At 38.6% G+C, this 20,803-nt stretch overlaps 1 protein-coding gene and 1 pseudogene across 1 annotated transcript in view; one reads left to right on the top strand and one right to left on the bottom strand.

Moving 5' to 3' along the window:
* The window catches only part of LOC149103145 (uncharacterized), a 14,451-nt pseudogene extending 14,195 nt beyond the window's left edge, over positions 1-256 (top strand).
* Positions 257-1,974: 1,718 nt separating this feature from the next.
* The window catches only part of LOC110068325 (periodic tryptophan protein 2 homolog), a 138,670-nt gene continuing 119,841 nt past the window's right edge, over positions 1,975-20,803 (bottom strand). Inside the window, exons 18-21 of the mRNA XM_089273368.1 lie at positions 7,731-7,796; positions 6,399-6,617; positions 3,110-3,335; positions 1,975-2,210 (exon numbers count right to left, since the gene is read on the bottom strand). Of these exons, the coding sequence (XP_089129494.1) occupies positions 2,075-2,210; positions 3,110-3,335; positions 6,399-6,617; positions 7,731-7,796 (647 nt within the window). The 3' untranslated portion in view covers positions 1,975-2,074. The remainder of the gene's footprint in view (positions 2,211-3,109; positions 3,336-6,398; positions 6,618-7,730; positions 7,797-20,803) is intronic.

Raw genomic sequence — 20,803 nt, 5'->3', positions numbered from 1 at the left:
GTTGACAGGAACGGAAGTCGTGACCGGTATCAGCGCAGTGATTGACATTAAAGATTATAGCTCATTACAAAGACTCATCAGAGTGACAGCCTGGGTAAAACGATTCCTTCACAACACACGTGCGAAGGAAAGAAGAACGGGCAGACTGGAAGTACACGAACTGAAAGGTGCCGAGAGCGAATGGCTGAAATCGGTGCAAGTAGACCTTAAGAAGCAGGCTAACTTTAAGCACACTTGTTGGCGAGCTCGGCATTAAGGGACACCAGGAAATTCTGAGATGCGAAGGTAGGCTGTTAAATTCAGATTTAGATAGTGAGTACTAGTGAAGCCAGGAAACCGGTTATTTTACCCAGGCAGCATAGATTCACAAGATTAGTTGTGGAAGAGTGCCATCAGAGAGTGCACCATAGAGGAGTTAGATCTACTTTGGCTGAGTTGAGATCCAGGTTTTGGGTTCCCAAGGGCCGGCAGCTAGTAAAACGAATTTTGGGTGAGTGCGTTACCCGTAGAAAGGTGATCGGGAAACCCTTTAGCGCTCCACCAACTGCTGTGCTTCCAGGCTTTCGAGTTAAAGAAGCACTATTTTCGAGGGTTGGGATAGATTATGCTGGCCCACTTTATGTCAAGGAAAAATCAGGACAAATGAGCAAGGCCTATGTTGCAATGTTTTCATGCTGCGTGATACGGGTGGTGCATTTAGAATTGGTAGAAGATTTGTCGGCAGAAGTTTTCAGGCGTTGTCATCGAAAGTTTGCCGCTAGAAGAGGAATGCCAGTCCTGATCGTTTCGGACAATGACAAAACATTTCAGGCCACGGAGAATGCGTTAAGGAAGTTGTTGGATCATCCCGAAATAAGAGCCGACTTAGAGCGTGACAGAGTAGAATGGAAATTCAATTTAGAAAGGGCACCCTGGTGGGGAGGATTTTTCGAACGAATGGTAGCCAGTGTAAAGGGATGTTTAAGAAAGACACTGGGGAACGCACGGCTGACATTCGATGAATTGTAGACTCTCCTAACGGAAATAGAATGTACACTCAACTCGAGACCACTGACGTACGAATACAACAAGGCTGAAGAGGAAGTCTTGACGCCATCCCACTTGATTTATGGAAGACGTCTCAAAACGCTACTGGACGAACTTGATGAACCTGATGACGCCATGAATTCCAGGATTAAAAGTTAATCAAAGTTCTAATTTCTCTTGAATAAAAGTGTTTTCACTTTCAATGTTTCTTGGAGTTTGACGTTGGTCAAAGCCAAAATTGAAGGACAAAAAATTTACAAGAAAACTTCACTGAAAAGTTACAAAATTGAATTAAAAATTTACGCTAGTCCTGGATTAGCTTAATCATGATTTGAATAACCTGACCCAGGCGTCTCACGCAAATATTACTGTTTTAAGCCACCACCACTTTTCCCGTCCGGGCTGGGTAATCAACCGTGGAGGTATTTCTGTAAATTTTCCGAATTTTTCTTAAGAAATATCAACCCCACATGCAGAAGTCTTGCTAAAGCGCTCACGCTCAACCCCTACACGAGTAAATACACCACTCGCCAACGTAAACTTGAAGAAGAAGCAACCATGGACGAACAGGCTACACACTGGCCGCCATATTTTTGGAAAGAAGAGTAGCATTCCTATAACACCATATAAGGAGCGCATGATTGATGGAAGCCAATCGCCATGCTCGCGGGAATTTTGATTCAAGGTCGCGTATCAATGAAATCGGTGGTAATGGTTATGCTGAACACATCCGCACTGAATTCATTAGTAGTAACAATAGACAACCTCTGGGTTAGTTATTTTTAGAAATTTACACTCCAAGAAATATTTCCCCACTAATGTACATTCCTCTGTCAGCAAGGTACTGTCACACCCTCTACTTGTTGGAAACATTGAAACGTCATGTCGCTATATATAAAGTTTGTTTCCCACACTAATTTCACCTGAAAACGAACAATAACCACGAGCACGAGTTAAAATTTTTATTTAATGTGAAATCTCCAGAAGGTCGGAAGTAATCTCGTATTGTTCGTTCACACGTGATTTCAAGGAGGGATTTGTGAAGCCTTCATAGATTGTCCAGGTCATTGTCAGAAGCCACAAGCATCGATGATGTTTCTATGGCAGAACTGCCCTTACTGTCGCCTTTAAGTATATCAGCACAGGCTAGGATGTAGGTGAGGGCATAGGTGTTACTTGAACAGCTGTGTGGAAGAGAAGACAAAAATTAAACGCTGCTGCTATCCAAAGAGAGACCACTCCAACAGCTAAATCCAATCACAGAAATTACCGATTTCAAAAAGGAATGCAATTTGTAGAGATATATCATACAGTTATAAAATAAAACGTTACGTGGTAAGCACTTTGACTTAGTAGCTTGAAACTTTTCATGTTTGACCTATGACATTCATGAAAGGTCAGTGACACCACATGGTTGGCTTGTATACCTTTATTACTTTAAAAGCATAGGCTTATTTGAAGTCTGTTTAGTTTATTCAAACTGGTTTGAATTTTTGGGACAAGTCCCTGCAACTTGTTCCTCAAAACGCTTCGTGTGAACTGTTCATGGGACAAGTCCCTGCGACCAGTCCCTTCGTGTAAACTCTTCAGGGGACTAGTTGCAGGGACTAGTCGCAGCATCCTCGTGTGTGCCGACCTTAAGGTATGCAAGGTGATTTGAGCTGTTACAAGCAGTTTACATGTACTGCTAATATTGCAGTGTTAAGATGGCTCGATGTTGTTTATTTTTTCGTTTCAAGAGTTTCCTTCTCTCATTATTCGATTTAAGCCACTATATTATACTATATTAAAGAGAAGAACGTGTTAGAAAATACACGTTCGGTAACGTGGTCGTCATTTGTACTGAAATTATAGGGTGATATTTGCGCACGTGTTCAATGTAAAAAAAAAGAGAAAAAAAACAATTTGTTGTTTGCTTTTCTGACGCATAAATCCAGAGTCCAAAAATGTTTCCAGGGCAATTACAAAATTTTGTGGGCAGTTTTAAACTGAGGACTTCGTCGGAGTTAACAAGTACTTTATCGGTGTTCTGCCATCCAATAAAATCTTCTGCTGTCAATTCTACTTTGAGTAGGCTACTTACACTTTATTGAGGTCCTGTTGTTGTCTTGTCACGCTTTTTTGCAAACTACGCAACATAACCAACAGTTTACTGGCCAGCAGCTTCAGTTTTTGCCCATGGACAGTTAATAATTGATGGCACCATAAAAGGTAAAAATGAAGATGACGTGACTTCTCCAACTGTAACACAATGAACTGCAACAGTCGTTCTGTAAAGGGTTCCCTCAAAGACTGTATCACCAAAGCAACTGATAGATCAAAATATAAATAGAGGTTAATAATAGCAATATTGTGGTTAATATCTGTTACCATCAAAGCAATTAAAGCGAGAACACGGTACAACTTTGATTGTCGATTTGCTTTAAAATACACTGCTGCTCCTTTGAATTTATATTTGACCTCATGTGGAAAGTGAAGTTGATATTGACTTGTAGCTACTTGTCTGTGGAGATAGATTGATATAGAACAAAAGTGACTAAACGGCCAACACAACCCCAAAAGAAAGCGACAGAGACAACTAGTGAGACAATCTCAGAGAGTGCAGAGTGCAATGTATAACTCTGGCACGATAGTCAGACATGTCGTGTTCACTCCAGGTACTTTGGTACCTTGGGCTTTTCCCCTTCCAGAATATGAACGGACACAAACCTTGATAAGACATGATCTCGTCACAATCTTAGCAGTGTGTATGTTCCATGTCTATTTTCATTCGATGTTCAACAATAACTTACAATTACTGTTTGTCAAGACAGCTTTGAAATTCAGTTTACGTTGGTGTTTTACGTTGATTTTTGTTCATTTCAAGATTCAATATGTTGAAGTAGCAAATGTGACAGTTTTACTTTTCACGCCAACGTTTGTAACTTGATACTTTTGTTTTCCTCGCAAAGGTATGTAACATAAAACCCTCGATTTCTCGAAAACTTAAGAGACCAATGGAAGAAAGTAAATATCTCATGAGGAAATGGACCAAAGTTAAATATCTTATGAGGTAATGGAAAAAGAACGATTCTGTTTTATTCAAAACGCAAATTTTCTTTTTACGGATAAACAAGAATTTAATTATCAAATAGTCACGGAATACCACGTTCTTATACAGTTGCCACCTCAGTGACATTGATTAATACAACTGAGAAGCGTTAGCGTTTCAACAAGAAGTATTAAAGGTCTGCGCTACTCAGTTGACCGAGAATATATATCCTACATCGGTGAACAAGTCCCCTCAAAGACTGATTAAATTAATTTACGCTTTCAGTTAATTCTGCTGCAATATTTGAACACTTTCCTGGTTTCTTTTGGCACAAATTTACAATTTGACAAGTTTTAATGCCACTAAATCGGGAAAGTTACGCTAGATATGAACTTTTTGGTCTCTTTCATAGAGACAATTGAAAGAGAAATAAATAAGCCGCTAGGGAGAAGCAAAACGTTTCCATTCTTAATAGGTCCTTAGCAGCTAAGTCAGCACGTGACCTATTTTTCATAAAATTATGGGCTATAACTTAACGAATGCCAGAAATGGAAAAAGCATGTCGATAATATCAAAATGGCCAAGTTTGAGGCCCCCATCATTAAAGGAGATTTTATGACGGTCCGAATTTTTAAAAGAATAAGAAGATTTGTATGAAAAAGTTGCTGGAGATGCTCTCCAGCAACATTTTACATACAAATCCTCTAAATTGTCCGAAAATTCAAACTGTGGTATAAACTTACTCTTTAATTCCAGGGGCCTCAAACTTTGCCACCTTGGTATTTTCGATGCGCTCTTTCCATTTCTGGCATTCTTTAAGCTATAGCCCATAATACAAAAAATTTTCTCGCAAAAATTTGGTCACGTGACCCCAGCTGCAAAGGACCTATTTGAACTCTGGCAAAGTTTGATAATAGCAGATGATATTTGTTGAACCGAGCTAGGGGCAATTCTCAAAGATACTCAGTCACAGTAGCGTTTTTTTGCACTAAAGCGGGGGAAGTGACGTTACCCGAAAAATAACTGCTGTCACACGACATATAAAAAACACGTGGCTCTGGGGATGAAAACGGAGTATACCACGCTAACAATGCTAGAACGCTTGCGTCTTACATGTTGGGTTCTACCACAAGGAAAACCACTCAACATTTTCGCGTCGTGTGATCCCAAATGAAATGCATCTTTCACCTAATATATAGTTGGCACGAACGCTAAATAAGCTGCGCATGAGTTTAGGAAAAATTGGTTTTGTTCTAAAGAGAATAGTACCAAAAGGATGACAAGAGGTTTGCTAAACTAAATATATAGCTTTGTGATATTATAATTACAGTAAGGTGGGTGACATGCGTTTTTACGTAGTGCGCACAGGCACCTACCCTCCCAAACCACTTTCTTGCCTGAAGACTAATCAACTAATTGATATTAAAGTGAAAAAAACGTTCTCTGGTTAAAAAAGATTAAAAACATAGGCTTTCGGCTATCAGTCTATAGCCTTTAACGAATGAAAACTGTAAGCACGCGGACGGAATATATACGAAAAGGGGTGCGAAAAATTTTATAAAAGTAGAATACAAATAGAAGTGTGAAAAAAGCTAAAAAATAAAAATGTAAATAAGGTTTAATCACAGTAAAATGGAGTATTGGGTAGGCAACGGTTTTGAGTTATTATCCGCGTTTTAGCTGTGTGCCAGGGTTCTGGTGTTTTTTCGAACGCGGTAACTGCCTTTGTCAATAACACAAGCATTATCGAAGTCAATGGAGTGGTTGTTTTGCCACGCATGGTTTGCGACATTTGAGCCCTTTGTATAGTTCTTCAAACTTCGTTGATGTTCCTTTTTTCGGGTTTGGAAGCATCTTCCGGTTTCTCCTATGTAGTTCCAAGGACAGTCTTTGCATGGGATTTTATAAACAACATTACATTGGAGATCTGAGGGTTGTCTGAACTTCGGAGACGGGAATTCTTGTTGACTCTCTCACCTTTTTTTTAATTAATTGATATTAATTAATTAAACAAACATTAAAGTTTACACGTTACTGCCTTAATGTCATAGCGGATATTAGCCCACAAACCATCCCAATAATGCCCTCTGCACTAAAAAGGACGGATACAAAACAGTAAGGCGAGAGGTCGACTATTTACTAACTGAATATTGTTTCGAATTCCAAATTCCCAAGTTTATTTTAGCTAAGGGACAAACGACTACATGTAAATAGCATACCCACCAAAAAAAATGTAACCTTCGTGGGGAAAATCCAGGCCAGTTTTTGATGGCCAAGTTAAGTTTGTAAATACAATAGTATTTTTCATCACGCTGATAAAACAGAGAGAGGTGACACTTACTATCCCTAGGTTTCACTTCCTCCATAACTTGACAAACCAAGCCTAGTTCATTTATTCTGAGGCTCATTACCAGTGCCTTGGTGTGTTCCTTGTTAATGCTAGCTTGCAGGATTTTGTCAGGGGTTATGTCACAGTCCAGTTGAAATGGATCAAATACAATATCAGATTTCAAAGAATATAAGACTAGCCCTTCAGTACAAGCTGCTGCCCATGACTGACCTAAGGGACAAACAGTTTCAAAAATATACTTTCATTCCTGTAAAGATTTCATATAATATATATTTACCTCTTTAAACCACAGTCTCCGTTGTTTGTTGTACATGCCGCTAAGGTTTCATCAAGGCGTATCAAGGAATAAAAAGTCTTTAGTACTCTTTCCAAACACCTTAAACCCCTAGGTATCCTTTGGAAACACTTTAAGAAACCTTTTGTGAACCTATTGGAAACCCTTTACAAACCTGGTTTGACCCCAAATTGTAATGTTTGAAAACATGTAATTTGGTATGGCAAGTAGCTCAGTTGTAAAAACAATATATCATAACACCAAAACAGTGTAGATGATAAGACAAAGAACAATTATAAAAATGAATATATGAAAGATCATATTTTGTAAAATGCGGAATTCGAACCCATGACCTCTGCGATACCGGTGCTATCAAGCCAACTGGGGGCTGGTCACTTTATGAGATCGTAATATTCCCGTAGATGGTGAAGAATACAAATGAATACACGAAAGATGATATTTGATCTTTCATATTATCACAGGTAGCCCAAGGTAGATATCTGAGAAGTTCAATTTTTTGTTGACCCCTGTAGTTGTGTGATTTGCATATTTACAAGGATTTGTATGGGGAGAGAAATAGAGCCGAAAATTGCGAAAAATTACTGTTGAATTTTAATAAAAATTGCTTACTTGAACTATAGTGGTGGTTCTTTCGCACTCTGTGTGGTTTTCTAGCGGATTTGTTGCGCTTCCATCGAGCTATAGTTCCACCGTTTGCTCTCTCTCTGAAAATGAGACAGCAAACAATGGAACTATAACTCGATGGAAACGCAACAAATCCGCTAGAAAACCACACAGAATGCGAAAGAAGCACCACTGGAGTTCAGGTAATTAAGCAATTTATATTAAAGTTCAACCGTGAAGTTTTGCAATTTTCGGCTATATTTCTCTCCCCATACAAATCCTTGTAAATATGCAAATCACACAACTACAGGACAGTACAGAGGTCAACAAAAACTTGAGCTTCTCATATATCGAGCTTGGGCTACCTGTGATATAATCAATCATATAATTTCATTTCTTCATAAGGAACAATTCTGTTAGTGCACCTGTGGGTGAAAACTGCAGTGAATTCACTCTGACTTCTGGCAAGGTTCTGCGTGAGCTCATATCACCTGCAAATTAACAAACATTAAATTTCCTGTCATGAACAATTCTTATAAGCTTTAGGTCTTTTATTAAATACACCTGGGCTTTGTTCAGCTACAGTAAAGTAGGTTTCTTGCTACAGTATATTTGACAACAAGAACGACTGATAATGGCTGGGCTTAAGTATATAACTACTTTCTTGTCTAAAAGACAAAGCCATCCTGTCAAAGCCCTAGGACAGAAATAACTAGCTGTGGCAAATCCAATATTTTTCTTAAGGAACTCCACACAATCATACGTAAGGGGGGGGGGGGGGGGGTTTGAGGCACTTTTTATTGTGGGATTGTGTAATTATTGCATAATCCCATATAGCCATTGAATATACATACATTTTTTTGTAACTTTTTATTGTAACTTTCTATTGTTCATACTTTGTACTATACTTAGTTACTTTATAATTGCTCGTAGATTTTTAGCACAGAGGACCACTAGTTTATCAGTTTATACTGTCCTGTGTCACCCTCTCTAAATAAAGTTGATTGATTGATTGATTGACGGAAGCTTTATAATTCCCTACAGGCCAAAATTTAAGCTTGTTCTTTTGTTTGAAAGCAGGGCTGCGGTGAATAAAATCCCAACTTGCCGTGTTGTGGAGATCTGAAACCCTTTGGTGCATCATGTTTGTGTTTTTCATGCTACGGTGTTCGGTGAAATAAAGTTATTTGCGGTGCTTTGGTTAGTTATTTTGATTTTTTTATCAGACCTAAATTTAGCATGCAAACTTCATTAATCCCTGCTAATTTATGACAAGCACATACCTAACAAAATACAGACCAACACTGTCTAGTTAATTTTCAATATGCTTCAGCTGCCAATCCGAAGCTGTTTTCATTACAACCGTGTCCTGCAGGACAGTATCCCCAAACTTCACAACCAGCTTGTCTACAAGCGCCCGCGTGACGTTCTGAACAAAAAAGTCGTTGGCGTGTCCTCCAGAAAGGTTGATGTCAAAGCGAAGTGCTAGAGAGCCAGGCACGATGACCTCGTTCTTGTTCAGCTTAGGTACTGAAAAATACAGCATCTCGCTGGGATTGGCTTCAATGTGGTCAAAGGTAATGTGCTTGACCATAGGCGTACGGGCTCCTTCGGACTTGGGGGAGGGGGGGGGGGTGACCTTATCGCCCTAAAAAATTACATTACACAGTGCCCGAAAGCATGTATTGTACAAATGCACTCAAATCGCAGTAAAAACAAAAACGTTCACAATTCTCACGTCTAATAAAACTATTATCAGAACGGTTCGAAAAAATGAGAAATTGGGATTCCACTGTAGTTATTTTGAAACCATGCATACTCTATGGCCTTGATCAACAGCCTAGTAAAATCAGAAACTTATAAAAGAAACAGTAAATTCTTCCTCGTACGAGAAGAAAATTGAAAACAGCTCTTTGTTGAGCCATTCAAAACGGCTCTTTTCAGAGCAACCACAAAAACAAAAGTCTAGGTCTTAGTTAGCTTTGATTCTGTCATTGTTTTATCGATGGAAGTAATATCCATCTCGCGGATTTTCATGATACACATTTTAAATGATACATGGCTTTTTAAAAACAGATTTCCTGGATCATTAGATCATTTGACCTTAACTCTGTCTTGACAAGGCAAACGTCAGAGAAAGTAGCCTACAAGCCTGGCTTTGACTACCTCTTGGAATGTTTTCTTCCAAGTACATTTGCCTGAATCATCAGCCCTTTGTCCGAAAATTTTCAAAAATTTCTGTAACTGGCCTGTACGCCTCTGTGCTTGACTGTGTGATTGGCCTTCATGGCACCGAATGTCTTTTCATTGTGTGTTGGGCGAAGGTTGTCTTTGCACAGCATTTATAAACATTTCCAAAAAAATGTGAAATACAATGGAAGGTGGCACCTTTGACAACGAGAATCCAGACCTTGACTATAGTGTTGACCACAACCATGATGATGATGATGAACAAGTGGTCAACACTGGTAAAAAAGAAAAGGAATTAAATGGTTGTCACTGGCTAAAAATATGGTTATCGGACATTTCGGCCACTACTGTTGCCTTCTTCAGCAAAAGATGGAAAATGCAAATGTTAATTTTTACACTCATTAAGAATACTCTAGAGACTATTGCTCATTTAGTTTTATCACACATCTATTACATATTCTAACAGGACGCCGTTTAACATTTGCATTTTCCATCTTTTGCTGAACAAGGCAACAGTAGTGGCCGAAACGTCCGATAACCATATTTTTAGCCAGTGACAACCATTTAATTCCTTTCCTTTTTTACCAATTTTTAACATTCCTGGCTACACACCGAACATTTTTAAGTGGTCAACACAGCCCAACTATTTCAGCCTGCCACGGCGCCCACTCCTGCAACGTCCACGCCCTACAATAGAGGTGAACAAATTGAAATGCAAACGATGCAGCACAAGCAGACCAGGCTGCCAGAAACCTGTTATGGAGAAACCTCTCTGCTTGGCAACTTCATACATCAGTATCACAGCAAAGGAAAGTGAAATAAATGCCTTGGAAGAAAGGCTAAATGACACAAAAACGTTGGATGACCTGAAAGAGAACGAAAGCGAGCTTCAATGCCAAAACAAGGAAGATCAGGCGATCATCTAAGATAAGAATACCTTTCCCTCGGACAAAGAAGCCACAAAAGACAGAGTGGCAGAAAGAAACAAGGAGCTTACGAGTTTGCAAACTCAGATTGCAGAAAGAGAAAAGGTGCGGCCTCTCTTTGAGAGAATCAAAGTGATCTTTAAAAAATATGGTATGACAGTGCCTGGTATTGTTATTGCCACTAGAGTTACAATCGGGTCATTGGCTCCATTACCAGTGCTTTGAAAGCCACCGGCAAAGTTTTGGGAAACATGTCTTAAGGGCATAGGCGCAAAAATTGTTTTTATGGTGCCAGGGTTTATTGGCTTGATTGTGAGCTTCCTTTTCAAAACAGCTGGGCAAGTAGTAAGCCCTCTTGATTTGGGCAGTGGTAGCCTTTATGGATGAAAAGTACATTGAAAAGTGACATTAACGCCATGCCATAAACAGCAAAACCACAACTCCTACCACGCCAACAAGAAAATTGCTCTGTGCCTCATTCACTCTTCCGCCTGCGCCAAGAACACTGCTCCATACATTGACCTGTGACCCCGAGATGCAGTAAACAAATGTTTAGATTGAATGATTAATACATGAAAGTCCCACCTGCTTCAAACCAGAGGCTGTTTTTGGGGCAAACCCAATCTAACTGGTTGGAAGCAACACCATCCGGCTTGATGTAATTGATCAGGTTTCCATTGATTGCTTTACTGTCTTCATTTGAGAGTTTATTGAACCCTGAGTAAACAAATTCTGTTTTCACAGCACCCTTATATGCCACGTAAAGGTATATGCTTCCCAGACCCTTGTTTGCTCCGTGTGTGAAGCGGAAATCACTTAATGGCTCATTCCGAACTCATTGCATAGCCTTTTGTATGAGGCTTTGTCATAATGATTATAAAATTGATCGAATGTTGGATCTCCAGGCAAAGTGCTTATGCTCTGAATACTGCCTAGCTGGTACAAAATTATCCTGGTGGTGAAATACACGTGGAAGATATAAAAAGCTCTTATTTGTGGTGGCATAGATAGACCCCTGTCAAAGATTTTGCAAGAAATCCCACAACCTTCTGTTGCACAGAAAACAGCAAAGTTGAGTTGCTGAGGCCAACATTTCATGTTCACGCCTGCCAACCACAGTTTTGATTCTACCGCTGAAGTGTGTTGGAGTCTGGTTTTATGAAATATTTCTCTGAATTTTGTCATAAAATATTGATCTGGGGTCACGTAAATTTTCGTTTTCCCATTGAATATTTTCTTCATGCTTGAAGCCCCTTCTGTTAAATTTACTGGGATTGGTAAAGGTTTTTGAGTTTTCATCGGCAACGATAATATTGATAAGGGAAACCTGTCACACCCATCAAACCGAGAGCGTTTTTCATTTCTCCGGACCAACATTTTCTGTCTGAGCCAAAAACGCTCTGCAAAGATCCCGGTTTTTCTTTGACAAATATTTCTGCACTTACGTTGAGCATTTTATCAACATCAATTTGCGCAATGAACTTGCTTTTGTCCACGTTTGGGAACTGTTTTGTGAATAGAGTAAAATCTCTATTTCTCAAACTTCCAAGGGAAATGAAAATCTGGTTCTAGAAATCGAAGGTGGTATCAGAATACGCTAAAATGCAACAAATTGAACTAGAACACAGGCTGTAGTTCTACGCATCGGTTATACATTCACACCAGAAAAAAACATTCCTTAAGAAAAGTATTGTGTAATGAGTTGACAAATATGCTGTTTGTGAAGTGCATGGTGACAAAGTTGTGGGAAATTTGAAGAAAAGGAAAACTAGTCACTTTTTTGAGGGCTGATGAGGTACGCCTCCACTGTGTGGACATCCTGCTCTGTAGAAAACATTCAGAAGGTGTCCAGGCTACAGAGATATGCAGCCCGTGTAGTACTGGGTGCTGACACAAAAGCCAACAGTGTGGAACTTTTTAAACAATTAGGTTGGGTTCTATTTTACCATGAAGTGAAAATAAATAAGTCAATATTGGTATATAAACTGAGTTTAGGGGAGTGCCCATCTTATCTTAGCTAGATGCTTATTAGAAACGCAGATGTTAACGGAAGAACAAGCAGACATGGTCAATTAAACTTTGTCTGCCCCCAATTCAAACGGGAGTCTGAGAGTGGAAGGTCTTTCTCAGTATCGACTAGCCACCTCTGGAATATGATGCCCGCCCATATCAAAAACCAACCTAACCTTACAAGCTTCAAAAAATCCATTTTTAAACATTTTACGGACAGTTATTAGGAATTGGACCATTTTATCAAGTTAATTTTTAATTTTTCAATTTTCTTGTTTTAATTGTTAGACTTGATCCAATGCTTTGCTTTTTAATGCTTTGCTTTTTAATATTCTAGTGTAACTCATATCTCATTTTTTTTATACAATTGTTGCATATTTGAGAATCAGTTTCTCCATTTTTAATTTTTAACTTGTCATCTTTTTTATTCTGTAAATATTTATATGAGGGCCACTGGTTTTTCAGTTACTACTGTTGTGTGCTACCCTCAATAAATAAAGTTGATTACTATAATTATTATTATTATTATTATTATTATTATTATTATTAGTGTCATTGTGGGTGATTTTCTCTCGCAGCATCCGAGTCCAAACCATGGACTTTGGGAGGCAAAGAGGGTTTCTACTTGATGGAGAGGGCCCGCCTGAGAAGGTGGGTGGTAGAAAGGAGAGTTATTTTCTGAAGTTCATGTATGTTGATGTTGCCAGGGATTTTGTTGATGTAGCTTTCCATGTCCTTCTTGATGGTACCGAGGGCTCCTATAACCACCAGGACTGTTGTTGTTTTGAGCCCCCACATTCTCTCTATCTCGATTTCCAAATCTTTGTTATTATCGTCGTTGTTGGCATCGTCGTGGTCATGGTCGTGGTTGTAGTCATCGTCATCATCATCATCATCAGGAGAAGCCATCAACCTTGGGGATGGCAAAGGCGTGCAAGTGCCGTGCACTTTTCATTTTAAAGGGCCAACAAAATTCATCATTATTAGAACAAGAGCTTCAAAACAACAACTGAACAAAGGAACTTTTGATCTGAAATCCGAGGCATTTGATTCTCCAATAGCAACATTGTATTTCTAGTGACTGATGACGGATTTGTCACTTGCTTGCTGCAGCTGATTTGACTTGACAGATTTGTCACTTGCTTTGTATTAAACATAGGAAGGAGAAACTTGTCTGGAAGTGTTTAATATTTGCTTCTAAGCGAGGAATTATTAAATTGTAACCACTGCTTTCAAAGGTTAGAGTTATCGAGGGTTTATTTTTTCCCATGGGATCCAAGAGTTGGTTCAAGTTTACGGGAGTTTCGAATAATCAAGGGTGCGAGAAATCGGGGGTAAAATTATTTAGTGTGTTAAAGTGAAGCAAATCCAAGGTAAACGACAACTGGTTCGAGTTATTGGGAGGTTCGAGAAACTGAGGGTTTGAGATATCAGGTTTCTACTGTATTTCCCAAGTATCTGTCTGGGCTTTGGTTGCTTTATTTTTTGCCTCCAGCATTTGCATCCATTTTTTCAAGGTCCTTGTAGAAGTCCATTTAACATAATTATGCTTTTATTTGTATAATATAAGAATGGTTGTGCTAAATGTTGAATGACGAAGGATGACTGGACAGCTGACTTCGAGGAACCGATCCCAAAAGCACACTATGTCAAACTTATATCTGGTTCTCTTTTCAATTCCTGGCACAATTCGGAACGCGTTGGGACAATGTTGTTAAAAATTCTGGTGAATGTATTGTATCTCTATCTGAGGGGTGTTACACTGTTGAGAGCATTGCAAGAGAGCTAACAGCCAGTTTTAATATGAGAATAAGGCTAAAGTGGAAATAGAAACGAATAAACCCAATTCTGTACTAAAAATTACAAACTGGGAATTGGAGAAACAGACTTGCAAAAAAATTCAGTTAGTCACGATTTGCTATGCTGATTGGTAGTGGGTTGACACGAAGTGGAACAATGTACATCAAAAAGCTTAAGAGCCACTGCCTATAAAACACCGGCACAATTCGAAAAATTGATTTCCCACATTTTATGCCCATAGATTAGCCCTAGCTAGAAAAGAAACAGACGATAGTTTCTGCCAATACGGGGTTTTTTGGAAGGAATTTGCTATAAATGATTTCACCCCCACTGGGCTCAGATATTTGAGAATCTTTCAATGATTTCTTTATTCAGCTCAGATCTTCATAGTATGACTGAATGAAATATAAAATAAATCGAAGTTAGTTTTGAGCCCGAAATGAAATTTTTCTATGGGCTATAACCTTAAATGCCATAAAAACACTTTCCACGGGTTAACTATCCACCCACCTGTTTGAAAATCAAAAAATATATCTGGGGAAATGGTTTTTAAAAGTAGGCCGCCTTGGCCTGTGTCACTCAGTTAGCAGTTTTTTGGTATAATTTATCACATTTCCACTTGAATTAATTATTTGTCAATGATCTAATTGTCATAAACCATAGAGAATTGGTTAAATTTGGTTAAATTTATCTCTAAAATGGCCATTGGTAATCAGCAAAAGTATTAAGTGACACATCTTCTGGAAATGAACAAGCTATGTGAAACATGTACAGTCATCTCCCAAGCAGCCTGCAGTCATGTTCTTTATCAGGGATGTTGTGGGTCTTGCAACACAAACGAAAAAAATATATTTATATCAAGGCATGTGTTTTACCAAAAAACAGAGCCATCTCTCAAGGAAGTCCTCAAGCCTGAGCTTTGCTTGAAATCTAGTTGAATTGCCAATAGGCAAAGTCTAAATAAACCAGACAACTGCGTTGGATGAATTTGGCCACCATAGTAGCAGGTTTAATGTAAACAAATCAAGAGAATCTCTATACAGCAAATAAACCTAACAAACTAAGTCCTTTAAAAAACAATGGGGTGGCAAAAAATAAGGGTGGCTACAAAACGAACACCTAAGACCTAAGACCTAAGACCCAAAAATGAATACCTGTTTTTTAACAGGCCTATCAAACCAGAGACAGTCAAACCGGGTCAATGCTTTTCTTCAGACACCAACTGATGCAAAATCAATGGGGTCTTCGTTTTGTAGTTAAGGCCAGCTTGAACTACAAAACGAAGACCCCTGCTTAAATGCTTTGTTCGTTGTTAGCTGACGCGAAATCAACAGGGTCTTTGTTTTGTAGATAAGGCCAGCTTGAACTTACAAAACGAAGACCCTTGCTTAAATGCTTTGTTCATTGTTAGCTGACGTGAAGTCAATGGGGTCTTCGTTTTGTAGATAAGGTCAGCTTGAACTACAAAACGAAGACCCTTGCTTAAATGCTTTGTTCGTTGTCAGCTGATGCGAAATCAATGGGGTCTTTGTTTTTATCAGCTAATCCCCTGTTCTTGGATCGCGGTATTTACACATGTGCAAATTTGGCAGCAAAGTGAGATAGTACTATATAAAAAAATTGTGCTTAGACCTTTATTCTGTGATGCAAAATGTAATAACATTATAGTTTCATACATATGAAAAATTTAGTGCGAGGAAGTCTTTGCCCTGTCCAGTTCTCTGTGATAAAAATATGGTTTTGATACATATAAAAAAATTTAGTGCGAAGAAGTCTCCCCCCCGTCCAGTTCTCTATCATAAAAAAATATGTTTTTATACATATAAAAAATTTGCTGTGAAGAAGTCTTCGCTCTGTCCAGTTCTCAGTGATAAAAATATAATTTTAATACATATAAAAATTTAGTGCAAAGAAGTTTCTCTGTAGTAATATTTCATTTCTTATACATATAGAAAATTTAGTGCGAAGAAGTCCTCGCCCTGTGCCGCTTCCTGTAATTGGGTTGTACTCACCCTTAGATATTTTTCAGAAACACGCGCATGGGGGTCTAATTTCGACTCTATAACTGCTGTTAAATCTGTCTGGTGCATGTATATTTATGACTTTGTTGTATCTATCAACAACATCTCCTAACAACATAGGAAAGAATTTTCCCAGTTGTGAGTGTGCACCAATGAACAAAGCATTTAAGTGAGGGTCTTCGTTTTGTAGTTCGAGCCGGTCTTATCTACAAAACAAAGACCCCATTGATTTTGCGTCAGCTGACAACGAACAAAGCATTTAAGCGGGGGTCTTCGTTTTGTAGTTCGAGCTGGCGTTATCTACAAAATGAAGACCCCATTGATTTTGCGTCAGTTAACAACAAACAAAGCATTTAAGCGGGGGTCTTTGTTTTGTAGTTTGAGCTGGCCTTAACTACAAAATGAAGACCCCATTGATTTTGCGTCAGTTGGTGTCTGAAGAAAAGTGTTGACCCGAATGACTGTCTCTGGTTTGATAGGCCTGTAAAAAAACAAGTCTTCGTTTTTGGGTCTTAGGTCTTCGTTTTGTAGACACCCCAAAAAATAAGCCAAAAGCTAACCAACAATAGATCAAAGCAAGAAAGTAATAATCCATTGGAAGACGACAGGGGAGGAGGTGGGAGGGATTTTACTTGTGATCGATCTGCTTGATCTGATGGTGAGGGGAGAAGAGAAAATCACTTGAGTAACGTTATATAGTTGCTCAATGCTGACAACAGGTACCTGTACAACCATAGTTAACTATGGCACTACCTTCACCAAGGGAAAATCATGCGAGAACAACACCTTGACATAAATTACATTATGTCTGGTCATAATGTCTGCTTTTATATGAACTTACACAAAAAGAAAACATTTTCACTTTTTTTTTCCACGTACGACGTTTCTAAAGATTTCTCTGAGCGAGTTGTTGGAAACATTGATTACATTCCAACGGCGGATTTTGGACAAAATTGATGAATGAATGAACGAAAACTTTATTTAAAACATGGTAAAAATATCAATATGACAATAATAGAAATCAAAGGAGACCTATGGCTAAACTCGTGGATTAAGTAATCTAGAGATGAAACATGTTGGTGAACTTGCAATTATTGGTGTATTATTTAAGGTTCTTAAAACAAGCTGCGTTTGTACCACGCAAGGTCGTACTCATCTCAAAAGTAAGCTTTTTTCGTTGGCTTTTGTTGCACACATATTACAAACATATACGTCCAGAATAGCTAGGGTGGCAAAATTGTAGCTGAACACAGAGTGGTAAAGGTTAAGGGTTCTTGGGTCACAGAGGACACTCCTGCCAAAAAATTCATAGAGTACTCTTTGTCTGCCCGCTGGGAAAATTTGCATGTATTCAAGTTGTACGAGCTTACAGACCTGTTTCATTGCATTTCACTCAAGGCTATAGGTAAGGTTTCTTATGAGACAGCACTTCTTTTCCAATGTGGGACCGCTTGTCTCTATATACATTGCATGTAAAATTCATCAAAATAAGTAGCCTCTTTTGCAAACATTCCAAAAAATTCAAGCTCACAGGGGGTTTCTTTCCCATTGTTATGTTTTAAATCAGGAAGCAAAAGTGTAAACAAAAGACAGGGTAAAAATCATTTAAGCTTATCAAAATCAAGTATTTGGGAATTTTTTTCCAAGTTTATGTGCATTTCACATCCCACTCAGAGTTCAGATCAAAGCAATAAAATAGGCAAGACAAGTATAGGGAACACAACTTTAATCTAAACTTAAATCGATTTCGGTTGAACGTGGACAACTCAACATGGAAAACTTAAGTGCTATAAACTGCAAAGCTCTGAACAAAGGTCCTGCTTGATTGAATGTTGGATCTCACAGGAAATTTAATGAGCCAAACGAGAAAAGTAAAACGATAATAAGTCAAAGACTACTGCAAGGCTGACACAACGTCATAAGCTTAGCTTCTATTTAAAACAATACTTCAGCTGGCCTCAGGTTTAGATGGTAAAAACAAAATTACAGTATTATATTATGGTGCCGATGTTTGTCCTGTTTTCAATAGCTGTTTCGTTCATTAAAAATTGTTCGTTTCGCTCATATAAGTTCAGTAAGGTCGACGAATAAGACACATTCTCATCAAAGCTTACCACATTAGCATGAGATTTACTCATTTGCAAGTCCCTTTCCAGCAAACAAATACACATCTCCTGGTCATTTTTAATGCCTTGATGAGTCAAATGCTCGTGAACTTCAGCCCTCAAGTTGGCCATAGTACTAATCAGTGTTTCAGCCAGAAAATTTTACTTGAGGGCCAAAGTGGCCCGTGAAGATCTTTTTTAGGGGCCAACAAATTGAAAGCTACAGAAGGAAAAAATGCATCAGGGTACCAAGGAAAATAAAGCAGTTTATTAGGATCTATGATAAAATATAATAGTAAGTGCTTTTTCAAGTGAAGTGTTTCTACTCAATAAAGTTTCTTTTGAATCAGATACTAGTATGAAGGATACGTGCATTACACGAGAACAATCTGTACGCATACATGACGTAGTCAATGATCAAGGGTTTGCAATGCATTATAGGGTGATTTCAAACACGGCCAGCCATTGGTGAGAGAATCAATACAGCAAAGCAAAAGGACGGGTTGACTTCTTTTCTTATGTTGAATGTTTTAGAAGCAAAGATCTTTCAATATGATTCTCTAGAAGAGCATAATGTGTGACAAAATAACTGTTAATTTATTGATCGTCAACACAGAAATGTAGTCGCCATTATGCCATAATATGGCGACTAAACCAGAATTTTTGGTTGCCAAGGATGAAATGCTTCTGCATTGGCGACTGTATCGATCGCAATTTTCGGCCCTGGAATGGCTTTTAAAATATTATGCCTGTGTTAAGCCTGGAGTGTTGTAAAAGGAAAGGGCCAAATTGACCCTTTCTTTGTTTTTCTGGGGGCCATCGCTGGTTGTAACGTGGGATTCCCGCAATGGCGCGCTCTGGCAGAAACACTGACTAATTCGAACATTCGAAGTCAACTCCACTTCAATTTAGCAAAAGACCTAATATTAATGGTCATGTAAAAGCTACAAAATCATCATTCGGGCTGGCTCGATGCACGCATTGAGTAGTAACCACGCAAACAAGATAGCGAGGCTAGCACTGACTGCATGGTTACTATTCCAATATGGTGTCGGGCTCGGGCGCTCTCGTTCGGCCTGACTAATTATGAACAGTGTCTACACCTGAGTGAGTGTGTGATACATTTGCATATTGGAGTCCCCATAACAAACAAGTTCCGCTGTAGCTGAAGCTACGCTTCAGGCAGTCAGTTCTTGGTTTCGGTAAATAGAATTTTTGTCTTGGGTCGCGAAGATCAAAGGACAAAGTTCCTGTAGTGAACATGTTACAAAGATAAAGATAAACAGGCCAAGATGGGCTTCTTAAAGCCATTTCCCCAGAGATATTTCTTGATTTTCAAACAAGTGAATGTAAACTGTTTTTAAGGCATTTTCAATTATAGCCCACGGAAAAATATGGCGATGTTATAATGCAATCATTCCCTTTCAACACATTGTAAAGTTTTGAGTGTGTCTTTGATCTCATCTCAATCTCATCTCGAGTTTTTTTATTTTTCACTCACTCATACCATGAAGACCTGAGCTGAATATAAAATCCACTGAAAGATTATCAGGTAGCTGTTGTGCGGAGTGCAAGGCAATCAAATATTCAGAAAATTCAGCAAAACCTGGAAGTAGATTTTGAGCCCAATTCGGACGAAATCGTTTTTGGCATATTTCTACCAAAGAAAGCCGTATTAGCAGAAACTATGGTCCACTTCTATTCTTACTATGACCTATCTATGGGCAAAATACAAGTGAAATCAATTTTTCGACTTGTGCTATTGATAGGCAATTTCGGTCGATTTTTATCAGCATTCACTCTTAACAGCCCAAGCACCTACTTCACTCATTGTGATCCGATCAACAAAACCAAAAACGGGAAGAGATCTGGTGTTTTGGCTAAATTAGACATGAAAGGTCCGCCTTAAAAAAAGTTAACTATATACTGCCTCCACAAAATATTCTGCGTGAATGTTCGACCGGAAACTTCATAAATAGCTTTACAATTTCTGTGAGAGACAATGAAGGTGAAGTTTTTGATTTCAATGACTTGTCACTTGAATTTGAATTAGAAAAAAATAAAAAAAACTGATACATCCAACTTAATGTCCTCAGCGAATGTGTTGCCAACTGCCCCAGAATTGTTTCAACCCAAAAGATCTATCCGCAACTTCCCAATCAACCTGACAATTTCTGTTTGGAAAAATAAATGACATTGCCCTCACATTAGCGCAAAAAGTTAACCACTACCGACTTGTGGCCAAAAAGTATAAAAGAGCAAAAAAGGTAGTTAACTGGGGTGCTGGGGGCTCTAATTTTCTTTCAGCAGCCTTTTCAAGTGCCAGCTTACGTTCAGCTTTGTCTGTGGTTGGATTACCGCCTACAATACCATTAGGTGGTGTAGGCAATTGTTATAAAAAAAGACATCAAGAGATTGTTACAGTTGCTATCGCAAAACATGAAAC

Source organism: Orbicella faveolata, unplaced genomic scaffold (assembly GCF_042242905.1).
Source record: "Orbicella faveolata isolate gen_17 unplaced genomic scaffold, um_ofav_v1 contig_35, whole genome shotgun sequence".
NCBI lineage: Eukaryota > Metazoa > Cnidaria > Anthozoa > Scleractinia > Merulinidae > Orbicella > Orbicella faveolata.
Note: the sequence above shows the minus strand (reverse complement) of the source record. Positions and strands in the feature narration are given on the sequence as shown.